The sequence below is a fragment of the Malus sylvestris genome, chromosome 2, assembly GCF_916048215.2.
Source record: "Malus sylvestris chromosome 2, drMalSylv7.2, whole genome shotgun sequence".
In the NCBI taxonomy this organism is placed as follows: domain Eukaryota; kingdom Viridiplantae; phylum Streptophyta; class Magnoliopsida; order Rosales; family Rosaceae; genus Malus; species Malus sylvestris.
In genome coordinates, this window is record NC_062261.1 from 16,370,981 (window position 1) to 16,383,762 (window position 12,782).

The 12,782-nt window shown below is 39.7% G+C and overlaps 2 protein-coding genes across 2 annotated transcripts; both read left to right on the forward strand.

The window, feature by feature from the left end:
- The first annotated feature begins 245 nt into the window (after nucleotides 1-245).
- On the forward strand, nucleotides 246-1,298 carry LOC126588375 (uncharacterized). Its single transcript, XM_050253465.1, has one exon. The coding sequence runs from the start codon at nucleotides 476-478 to the stop codon at nucleotides 1,031-1,033; it is 558 nt and encodes a 185-aa protein (XP_050109422.1). The 5' UTR covers nucleotides 246-475; the 3' UTR covers nucleotides 1,034-1,298.
- Nucleotides 1,299-10,168: 8,870 nt separating this feature from the next.
- On the forward strand, nucleotides 10,169-12,432 carry LOC126588343 (uncharacterized). The gene is made up of 3 exons (XM_050253429.1): nucleotides 10,169-10,824; nucleotides 11,192-11,379; nucleotides 11,506-12,432. Exons 1-3 carry the CDS (start codon nucleotides 10,257-10,259, stop codon nucleotides 12,199-12,201), a joined length of 1,452 nt encoding a protein of 483 aa, XP_050109386.1. The 5' UTR covers nucleotides 10,169-10,256; the 3' UTR covers nucleotides 12,202-12,432.
- Nucleotides 12,433-12,782: the final 350 nt, after the last annotated feature.

Genomic DNA, 12,782 nt, shown 5'->3' on the forward strand with positions numbered 1-12,782 from the left:
GTATGTAAAGTGGATGAAATTTCATCAAATCATACAATGAAGGGTTAACTAGCAGATTTCAAATAGTTCAGGTGAGTTAATTTACTAAAAACATAATTTAGAGGGTCAATTTCAACTGAAGAGTTATTCATGGGGGCAGTTTAATAATTGTAACATAAAAGCCCAGGACCACATTGCGATGTTTTGGACCACGATAGTTTACTGAAAACATAATTTAAAAAATATAATTTAAGGGGTCAATTTCATTCGATCGTCACGGCCGACGGCTCAAAGACAAAATTAATAACTCTTCTTCTTCTTCTTCTTCTTCTTCTTCTTCTCAAACGGCTTCACTTCTAGGTAGTTGCCCTTTTTTACTCACTTCCCAATCCTAAATACAACCAAACCACCGCTTCCATTCCCTTCACTTTTCAAATCCCACATAACAATCCCATTCTCTAGTTCCTCCAAACCGCAGACTTCCAATCCAAGTCCCATGGAATCCTATTCCTCTTCCTCCACAACCTCCTCCACCACCACATACTTGTCCCAAACCACGCAACCCACAAAGGATCCACTCCACTCTGTCCGAAAATCTTCGTCGAAGCCAAGGAAGAAGCCTGCAGTTGCACCACTTCCACCAACCCTACCAAGAGTCTACAAAGTCGACCCCATTAACTTCAGGGAGCTTGTCCACAGCCTCACCACCGCGCCAGAGTTTTTAGAGCCTCGGTCTCTCCAAAGCGTTGCGCCTCCGCCTATCGATACCAATATGTCCTCTCTACCAATTAATGTCCCTTCTTCTTCGCAGATCGAAAATGTGTCCTCTGCTCCAAACCATGTTTCTTCTTGTTGTTCTTCAGCTGCAACTGAAATCAGTTCACCATTTTCCATGATATACAAGGAACTGTCGGATACATTGGAGCTGAGTCCGATGCCTCGCCATGAGAAAGTGCAAGATAGCACGGAGGACTCGAGTTGTCTGAGACTGAATTTGCAGTCGCCGTCTTCCAATCATTGGGTTTCTTGGGAATCTGTCCACCCTGGAAGATAGCAGTGTGGTTTAAGACTAGTTTAAAATCCCAAACTGTATTATTATGTGAGCCCAATTTCTTAAAATTGTGGCATTTTTAATTAATTTTTGTTTTGGTTTTTATCATCCTAGACTCCTAGTATAATAAGAACACAGCTATAGGCTGTATGTGATAACGTGAGTGGCTTTGCATTATTGCAGACAAGCTTGGCCAAATTCCTGTTATTGTTAATGTAAAATTAATTATGAAATCAAGGAAATAATTAATTGAGCATACATTTCTGAATCCTTTATGCAGAATTTGATGAACTTCCACGCAAATGCTTAACTCACACTTCACTTAAGCAAGATCTGTTCATGTGTTAAGTGTGTTAAGAGTGTTTCACATGATACCATTTTAGTTGAGAAATTAATGTGTAAATTCTTATGTTGTCCTAACTTTTATACAATATTTGGACGACGAACTTTAGATCCAACCGTTGAATATGCACTATAAGATCACTACTGATGAATTACTCAAGCACTTTGTTTTTTTTTAATTTTTTATTATTATTTTTTTTTGTGACAAAAGTTTAGGAGAGGATTGGTTATTCTTACCACTAGCGCCAAGGCATACCGACAACCTCGAGCTGAAAGGGTTTCGCGCGTCACCTAACTGTCAGCTATCACTGGTATGAATTTTCGTGAGAATTTACAGATTGCTCACCAACAAAGACTGCTGGCAACGGAAATCAAACCTTGGTGGAGTGACATATAAGACAAAGGTCTTACCAACGGAGCCAACCCTTATTGGTAATTACTCAAGCACTTAAAAACTAGTACTAAAACAATTATAAATGCATAAAACTAATGTCTCATTTGGTGTCTAAAATTGAATTGAAATTAGATAACCCACTATATTTAAGACATACTGAAAGGAGAAATGAAAAAATCGATCTAACTTGAAGGTAGAAGATGGATTACCCATTAAAGAGAGTTATTATCCAAATCCCTACCATAGTAGATTATAAGGGATAAACTTTGAATTTTTTAAGTTACTGAATTCATTCAAATCCTGTCTAATTCCCTCAAAAAAAAAAAAAAAATCACATCTACTTTCAATAAACCTTGAATTTTATGAGTTATTGAATTCATTCAAATCTTAGACGCCAAATGAGTTCTAAGCAAAGGACTTTCAAATGATAGCTTTTCAATTTGTTGTTTGAATGTTCTCCTAAATGTTTTACTTCTAGTCATTTTCGAGTCTCTCTATTCAACTTTTTGTAATGCATCCTGTTGGTACCACGCATATTAGGCCTCAAACTTTGATACATTGGGCCTCATTACCCAGCCCATATGATTATGTAAAAGGAGGAGCCCCTTATTCTATAAAAGGGGACTCATCCCCCCTTACAAAGAGGACCCAGGGAACCCAACAGAGGGCAATACCCTCACAAACTCTCCTAAACTCTCTCTTTCTCTAGGGGACTCCCCATCAACTTTGTAACCCATACATACAGTTAGAGAGAAATACAATCAACATCAATGTGGACGTAGCCCAAACATTGGGGTGAACCACGATACATCTTGTGTTATTTACATCTCTTGCAAATTCACGATCTGATTTACGTTGTTTCAAGACCTCCGGTTTTGTGCATCAACATTTGGCGCCGTCTGTGGGAACGACACTTATTCCCATTCTCTACAACTTTGTTAAGCTGGTTTCCACCATTCATACACTTTCTTTTTATTAGGCATCCCTCTCCAACATGGGGAGCGAAGGAAGCCACAACACACAGAATGACACCCCTCTTGCACCTAGTGCGAAGCAACGAAAGAAGGAAGGAAAGAGGGTTGCTCTTCAAGCTAAAGTCGATGAGCTAGAATCTCAAAACAACAAGATAGCAATGAAGAATGAGGTCATCCAAGAGCAGTATGAGAAGCTCTTTGAGATGCTCCACGAAACTAGGCGTATTCAAACACGCGAACTCGTTACCCTTGTGGACATCAACCATCATCTGGATGTCTCCCAACAAGGAGGGTCACCGTCCTTCGACATGGGTATCCCTGATGAGGAGCGAGCTAATCATCAAAACATTGATCAACATGAGACTTCTCTGAACCCAGCTACTTCGACCCGAAGCAGGAGAAGTGGAGGAAGACACCTTCTTGCAGAAAGGTTGGAAGGATCGAAAGCCATTTATCATGACTGCCGAGACTTCCTAAAGCAACGTCGAGAGAATCCCCTCTACATAAGCTCGAAGATCAATGACCCAAGGGTTTCTAAAAGACTCGGTCCCCTCCCACGTCCCAGGCCGGCTACCAATTTGGGGAAAGGGCAACAAGTCCTAGAGAAACACGAAGGTATATGGGACTCAGAGATGTTTCGACAGACATACCTTAAAAGTCAGTACAGCGAGTCCAAGGAAAAATCACATGCTCTTGATCAAACCTTCCTACTTCCAAGAGAAGATGGAGATTTACAAAAGAAAGCTCCAATGGTACATGACTCCACTCAGGACCCTCTTGTCGTACCGCTTCTTAAGGAAGTAAACAAGTTGAAGGCCAAACGACAAGCTGAGATACCTGATTAGAACCAACCTAGGTCTGGCCTTATTACAAGGAGGATCCTCGACACCCACCCTCAGAGACATACCCATTCAATTTACAGAGAGAAAGAGAAACTCAAGCACAAAAAAGAGCCCCAAAGAGCCTTAAAGATTCTTTCTTTTTTACAGCAAGTTCGCACTGCTCTCTGACTTTCACTGTCCTCCTTCACTCAGACCTCACAGCAACGCCTAGTTGAAACCAAAGCCAAGCAAACACACACACACACACACACACACACACACACATATATATATATATATATATATATATATATATATATATATATCTGCATCCATCCATGGCGACGATCTAAAGCCTCAAGGCTAGGCAGATATTCGACAGCCGTGGCAATCCCACCATCGAGGATTGATGTGATTTGGACTTCAGATGATTACACCATTGAGGACTTGGTTATTATTCTTGGTGAAAAGGATTTGACGACTGTGAGACTTCTCAGTGAGAAGACGAAGGAACTAGTTGACGTGGCATATGCAAACGCCGTTGAAGGCTGTATAGTTACTTTAGCAGCTTTGCTTACAGTAGCTGCGGAGAAGGTGAATGAAGCGGTGTTGGCATATCCAAAGAGAAAGTGATAATATACGAATGCGTTATACGGGAAGCTCTATCCTTGGCCCCTTCAAATACGCCGTTGAGGGCAGCCAAATGCACCTCGACCGCCACAGAGAGCGACGATGCCGAGAAAATGAGGATTTTGCTTCACGCGATAGAGCTGTTTCTCACGCGAGAAAAGAAGGTGATGTCACCACTCATCCGAGCAGCCTAGGAAAACACCAATGATAACAAAGCCTCGTCTCTTCACTCTCTCCTTGCTCGCATTTTGTCCTCGGAGCGGTTTCTATCTTCATTTTCTCACTGGTTTCCTCGAGTTGTTGGATTTGGGACCTCACTCACTGGACTCCACAACGTTTTCCAATGGGACGGCCCTAACTTGCACACAGCTGCTGCTGCTTCTCTTGTTACGTGGTCACTCACCCTTCTTGCTGGCGGTGGGTTTGGCTGGTGAAGTGGTGGAGATGGAAGTCCTCAGTATTCGAAAATGAAAAGCATACCAGAAGATACCCACCAACTGGAGTGTATGTTCCCATTTTGCTGAAAAAGCCTTCACTAAAAGCATGATTACGACTGTGATCACATGCGTTGCCATCCCCACTGTCTGGAGGAAAACCAATAAAGAAGAAGATAAGTTTTTCTAATTCCTCAACTTGTTCATTTTTTAATATTTTATCATTATCAGATACTCTCAACTCTTATAATCTTGACATCGAGCCTTGAAATTGCTTAATGTCGTTTACATGCCAACCTCTGCTTTAACTAGCTAGCTACCATCTAGCCACATAAACTATGCATTAAAACAACTTGCGATTTAGCGTCGTTTATATCGATATTAAAAACAGGTTGTCATCCTAAGTGGAAAAAGGAGCACTCACAAAACTATATATATATCTATATTAGTTGTATACCCTATTGTCATTATAATAAGGTTACATGATTACATTTATGTGCTCATTATGTCGGGTCACATGGCCTTAAACTCTTACTGTTACTACTTTATTATTATTATTATTGTTTGTAACGGTCATCATTACTTTGGTCACTTTATGACCATTATCATAAAACGTGATAAAAGTCTATACATCCACTACATTATTTATATTATGTAATGATTTTATCACATGCTCACTATCAAAAACATTACAAAGCACATCACATAAAGTTATATCTATATATACACACACACACACACATTTAGGCAGTACCTAATATATTGTTGATATATGATACAAATCATTTACCACACGACTAAATAAATTATTTATTTATAGAAGCCACATAGTACAATATTTTGCCTTGCCAAACTTTGTCAATTTGATTTATTCATTATGCGGTCGTACTTATACTGTCATTTATTGTCAGGAATTATTGAGCAACTAGGTCCACTGATCAACATTGTTGCTGATTAACGAAGTCTACCAACTTATAGACTGATAAGCCACGTGCTCATGGTGATCTCTTGTCTGACCGGACACCCACTTGCTCGGACATTCGCTTATTGGGACACCTATGTGCTCGGACCCAACTCGATGACCCTACAGATAGCCCCAACTTGATGACCCTACGTATGGCCCCGACTCAAAGACCGGACTTGCGGACCCAATCCGCGGATCTAACACATAGACCCAATATGCGAACCCGATAAGCGGACCCGAGTTATGTCCAGAATCAACACATACTGAGTGTATGTCGACATAAAGTAGATACTTGCAATGAGGAATACCACGAGCCAAGCCGCCTCGCAGCGAGCATAGCCTCTAGCTGAGCCACCTCGCAACAAGCCTCGCCTCCAGCCGAGCAAACGCCCCGCCGCGAGCATAGCCTCTAGTCGAGCAGCCTCGCAACGAGCATCGCCTCCAGCCGAGCAATCTCGTAATGTGTGATACCTCTAGCCGAGTATTGCTTTATGTTGAGCATTGCCTTGGGTTGAGTACTGGTTCAAGACATCTAGCCCTTCGGCCCGTACATGGATTGGATTTGAAGTCTCCAGCCAAAAGACTCTCTTGACTGAAGACTTAGGGGACTACTGTTGGTACCACACATATTGGGTCTTAGACTTTGATACATTGGACCTCATTGCCCAGCCCATATGATTATGTAAAAGGAGGAGCCCCTTATTCTATAAAAAGGGACTCCTCCCCCTTACAAAGGGGACTCAGGGAACCCAACAGAGGGTAATACCCTCACAAACTCTCTCTTTCTCTGGGGGACTCCCCTTCAACTTTGTAACCCATACATACAATTAGAGAGAAATACAATCAACATCAGTGTGGACGTAGCCCAAACATTAGGGTGAACCACGATACATCTTGTGTTATTTACATTTCTTGTAGATTCACGGTCGGATTTACGTTGTTCCAAGACCTCCAGTTTTGTGCATCAACACATCCCTAACAAATTAATCCTTCTAAATTCTAACTTAACTACACCCTTAGGGCCCATTTGGTATCTTACTTGAGAGCTTAACTCAAAAATTTTATTTTCTCTAAAAACTCATGTTTTGATTTAAAAAATTTAAATCCAAAACCTTGTTTGGTATGCAATTTCTGCGTCTCAAACTAATCAAAATTTCTACCATGCTCTTTCAAAAAAGAAACAAATTTGAACACCTAGGTCCAACATTGATGAACTCATTGTTATCATCTCTCTCACTCCAACCTTCGTTCATATATGAAATTTTGATCTAAAAGCTGGGTTATTTCGTACTAAAATTGATTTACTGAGAAGAAACATAGGACCTGCTGTTTTCGAGCGAAATCTTCCAAGTGGGTTCGGAAAGTGGTAAGATGCTCCTTCATGAGATCGATTATGATCTTGGCAACATTCTCGCCCAATAGACGATATTGGTCCTACAAATAAAGGATGGCTTTGGGTTGGATTCCAGGACTTGGTAGTCAAAATCAATGATTCTTCGTGCAGGTTTCGACGTTCGATGTGGATGCGCCAATTGAGACGACATATCAGACAGAGGATCTAAGAGGCAAGAAGGAAAAGTGGGGATTAGGAGAGAGACGTGAGAGAAGATCCAAAAAGTCTAAAAACACACTTTTTGTGTTTTCAACAAAAGGCTTTGTTTTGAAAAAAATTTGAGTTGTGGTTTTGAGAATTGGATCCAAATCAAATACCAAACAAGAACTTTAAAATTGTGACTCAAAACTTGTTTTTGAGTTAAAAAATTGGATCCAAGTCAAATACCAAACAGACCCTTAACTTTTATAAAGCTTTAAAGTTTCTCATTCACATGTCTATGTGAACCTTTTGAAATTCTTTTAGGTTTCTACCTAAGGTTATCTTCTTCCTCTTTTAAGACTCATAACCACTGACCACATGTATTTCTTTATTATTGTCGAAAGTTTATTTATCATGATCCCACTATTACAAAATCTTGACTCCATCACTATTTATTAAAACGCGGTATTATGGTCAGCATTCACCTTGATGTTACCACATTGGCCGGTGGGGTACAAATGTACAGTATAGTCGCAGTCTTGCAGATCGGTAACCACAACTGCCACACGCAACAATGATTGAAATTTGCCGCCACAAAAGTTTTTCAAAGGACCAGCCGCTGCAAACAAGTGGATGTGAGTCTATCCTACATGGTCACTGAAAAGTCCTTTGGTTTTTTTGGTCTGTGTTTTGTGTGTATTTTTGTTACGAAGATGCAAAATGTTCAGACATTTTACCTCCAATGAGAAAAATGTAAACAACCTATCTTGGCTGAAAGATGTAAAAAAACATGTAGATTACATCTTTTTTACATCTTTTGAAGGTGGACTGCACCATTCAAAAAACAGAAAAATAAATAGTAGCCCAATTTACATCTCTCACTTGAGATGCTGTCAGGGTATTAGATGATGAATTCAAAAAAACTTCTGAAAAGAAACTCGAAACTTTCAGCAACTCAACCTCATTGGGAAGGACAAAAAGCCTGAATTTGATTAGATAAATTGGAATTGAATTTCACACTCATCTTTTACTTCTGATCATCAAATTGAATAAATCAAACAAAAACAACTGATAAAATTAAACAGAGGTGTATAAGATGCTTATCAATTCCATATAGATAAGAGCACAGATGAAACTGAATATGTTCTGCATAATCTAAGAACACCATTCATCTATATATACACAAAGAATAGTACATCTTTTCACAGCCAAAATTACAAATCTGAATTACTTTTATCCTAGGACTTCTTCCTGAAAGTTTACGGTAACCAGTAACTGTTAGCACCAAAAAGTGAAAAACTATCGCAGACGAGTAGAAGTTCCTTGTTTCTTCGTGTCCCTCCTGAAGTTGAGGAGAAATCAGACAGTGTTATGGTCATGCAGAGCTATTGATCCCAGTAGTCTCTAAGTTGTGACCTATGAAGCAAAAGTTCATGATCCACGGGGAGGTGAGTACGCGGTAGTTTTCTTTGATAAACTGCTGAAAATCCCTGAGGTTCTCATCTGCCCTTTTACCTTTGCCGGCCCTTATTTTGTCACATTTGGTGAAGACAAAAGTCATTGGTATCTAAAAGCCGAAAGAGCACACGAATTATGAGCAATTTATGATGAGGGCTAACAGAAAGGTATTTCATATCGGAGAGCAGTGTACATTGTTACGTCCAAGCAAATGAGCGCAGTCTAGGTCGGTTTTCTGAGGCGGAACACTAGCATCAACAAGGAGCAGGACGGTAACAAGATTATGTCTGTTCCAAAAGAAACCTTTGCTGAATGCAGACCAATCCATTCGAGCAGCTTCTGGAGCTTTAGCGAACCTACAAACAAAGCAAATCACTAGACATAAGAAAATAAAAAAGAAGAGAAGGCAAAGGTATTCTATTCAATTACTGTATATCGTTAGTGAAATTACTTGTAAGTTAGAGGTTTTAAGTTCGATTCTCGCAAAAAACAAATATGAACCATATTATTGTTAATCCATTGTGAGGCTAACCCCACCCTCTCCCCATGTAGATAATATTGTTCGTTCATAAAAAAAGTAAATAATATTGTTTGTTAATAAAAAATAAAATATAAAAAGAAAAGGTTTTTTTTTGTTTTGTGAGGTTATAGAAAAGGCTATCTGTCTAATAAGGCCATTTGGTTACAAAGCTTGGATTTTTGCTGAGTTTGAGCTTAAGGATCTTTAATTATTTTTCTTTTTCAAAGATTGAGCTTAATTATTAGTATCATTATTACACATATAATTTTGTTTGTTTTTCTATTAGTTTAATATTTTAATAATCGAATTTGAACTACAAAGATGGAGATTGAGCTGAATTATTAAGAGAAGTTATGACAGTGGTCACAAAATTAGCCTCCCTCAACGCATGATTTTTGTATGGAAAGAGAGAGAGAAACCAACAAGATAACGAGGGTCAACTTCTTATGTTCCTAGGAGTTGTAATCAAATTGCTCATGAGCTAGCTGAATTTACAATGTTGTGCGATGATGTTGTAGTTTGGGATGGTAGAGGATTTGAGTTCGAAAAGCAATGAGTTAAAGAGGAAAGCCTTAGCCATCAGGACAATCCACTACTTGAAAAGATATCAATCACTTAATTTCATCTTTTACAAAGTTTGGTTTTATACTTGATAAAGATTAATTTTGTCGTTGATGCGTTTACTTATTTAGAAGATTCTAAAACTAAAGTTGGTGATCTTGATTCATTTAATTCTTCTTTTGTAGTTGATGCGTTTGCTTATTTAGAATATTCTAAAGCTAAAATTGATGATCTTGAATCATTTTATTCCTTTGGTAGAATTCGTGATTTTTTGTGACAATATAATTGGGCCAAGTTACATTGAAAGTTTGTTAATGTAATTTTATTTTTCAACACAATAAGATGAATTTAAGACGTTTAACTTATATGTAGAAAAACTAAATTTAAAATTTTAAGAGACGAACTACAATACTTAAAATATACCCTAAAATAAATAAAAACAAAGATTACTTATTAAGATGAATGAAAACGACGACGTAAGAGAAACTTTATATCGCAGTTATAGAAGGCCGGCTGTGCAAGTCAGTAGGAACACCATCATTAGCCTTTGGGCTCACACAACTTCGGAATCGCCGATCATCTCTTCCGTCCACAATGTCATGGCTGGCAAAATCCATCGCCAACTCACTCAAGCTCGACGACGACGACGACGACGATTACCACGGCCCAAACCCTAGCTCCAACAATGACACAGACCCAAATTCAACCCGACCCGAATCCGGTTCACCATCAGCTCCCACCGTCAAAGGTGACATCTCCGAGCTCACCAATACCCTAACCCGCCAGTTCTGGGGCGTCGCGTCCTTCCTCGCCCCGCCTCCTGATCCCACCACCCCTCCTGCTCCCAAACCGTCCGACCCTGCCCATCCCTCCGATCCAGAACCCTCCGACGAGGACGTGATCGCCGGAATCCGCAGCGACTTCGCGGAGATCGGCGGGAAGTTCAAGACCGGCATCTCGAAGCTGTCGAGTAACATAGGGGTTTCGGAGTTCACTAAGATCGCGTCGAATTTGCTGCAGTTTGGATCGGAAGAGGAAGCGGAGGCAGCTGGCGCTGCTCTTGGTGTGACCCAGGAAGTTCTTGCGTTCGTCAGGAATATCTCTTTGCATCCGGAGACTTGGCTCGATTTCCCCCTCTCCGATGACGACGAAGATTCAGTTGGTATGTTCTGCTTCGATTTTACCTTTTTTTTGGTAATTCAATTCAATGTGCTTTGTTTTCATGAATCATTTGGCTATCTTGTTGTAAATTAATGTTAATTTTCGGTCAATGGAGTGTTCGTAAATGTTCAATTTGAGGTATTTGTGTTGCCCATGTGGAGTTTCCGATTCGTATTTGTTTCAATTGCAGCTTTGAATTTAATGCGTTGTATAGTGAGGTAAATCTCAGTTCAGATTGTGATTTAATGGCTTAAAACTATAATTTTTTGGGTGAATATCGAAAATCGTCTTTTTCTTGATGTGTTTGATCAATAATTGAGAACTTGTATAGAGCCGAAATAAGAACATTGTGAGTTTTGGTTTTCCAGATTTTGAATTGTCTGATGTTCAACAAGAGCATGCGCTGGCTGTTGAACGGCTTGCGCCATCGTTGGCTGCTCTCAGAATTGAACTGTGCCCTGAGCATATGAGTGAGGCTCACTTTTGGATGATTTACTTCGTGCTCTTGCATCCTAGACTCAGTAAACATGACGCCGAGCTTTTGTCTACACCCAAGGTGAGTTGATTCTTTGCAGTATTGACCAAACACTTCCGTTTCGTTGTTCTTTTTCATTGCCATTGTTTTTTTAGTTATTTTTGTTTGAGCACCTATGGTTTGCTTGACTTGATTATATGTCTGCAGATAGTGGAAGCTAGAGGCATGTTGTCTCATCAGCTGAAGAAGGGAACTAGTGATAAGCCAGAGACATACATTTCAGGAAGTGACTCTATTTATGCGAAAGGAGTTTCTGATTCCCCAAAAGAACACCATCTTTCTGTACCACCTAGTGCTGAATCTGACTTAGCACCTCCCAATACATCTACCACCAGATCAGCTCCTCTCCCACAGGCAGTTGATGTTGAGACAGACAAGCACCCGGTCCAGAGTAGTGAAATCCAAATTATTGACAAGCCTGTTATTGAGGAAGGACCTGTGAAGGAGACCAAATATCAGCTGCCACTCTCTAATTCTTCCTCTAAAGTCGTGGATGAGAAATATGAGGATGATGGTGATGATTGGTTGAAAGAGGAAACCTCAGAGATAGATGGTGTTGGTGGAACCTCCATCCCTATAGAGAATGATGAGGATGTATCATTCAGTGATCTTGAGGATGATGGAGACGTGCCATCAAGTTACAAGAAGGTCACATCTGGCTCTGATTCTTCGGCAAAAGACTCAAGAGATTGGGTTCAGCTAAGCAGAGCCTCTGCCGATTTGGATAGGGACAGCAACTCTGTTGAGATTAGACATTCTGGGTCTGGCCAGGTAAGTGCTCGTAAATTGGAGACCAAAGAATCGAATGACTGGCTTGACATTGAAGACATTGATGTTATATGATGACTTCATAAGAACCCTTTTTAGGTCAATATGGCCTGTTCTTTCCATTCATCCCTAATTATTGTGAATAGATGATGAAATTGTGTTGGCTACGGAAACTGTATTATTGTACATAACGCCTGATACTGCATTACTGTTTCTGGTAAAGAATGTGTCTATAAATGTAGTGAGATACAACAACGTGCAATAATCTTGATTTATTTCATATGAAATTATATTTTGTTAAGCTCATTCTGGTCAATGCTGGAACCCTTAATAGCCGAGGTTTTACTTCTAATCCTTTATAGTTCCCTCCAGGACGTTAGATTTTTTGAGAATTCGTTGATGGCCAAAGTTGAAGATTTTTATAAGGACTAAGATAGTAATGAATGTTTCCTCATTTGTTGAAAGAAACTTAGAGATGCATGTGCCTTTAATTGCTTGATGAAGTGAGGTTCAAATCCGTTTAATGTCCAGTGGTGAGTTTTATTCCTTTTTGGTGCTCGAGTTCTCTCAAGCTTTTACTGTGATTTGCTCATGTTTTTCTTCTGTTATGGAGGTTTACTGTGATTTTGTTTTTCGCTTTTTCCCCTTCTCTGGTT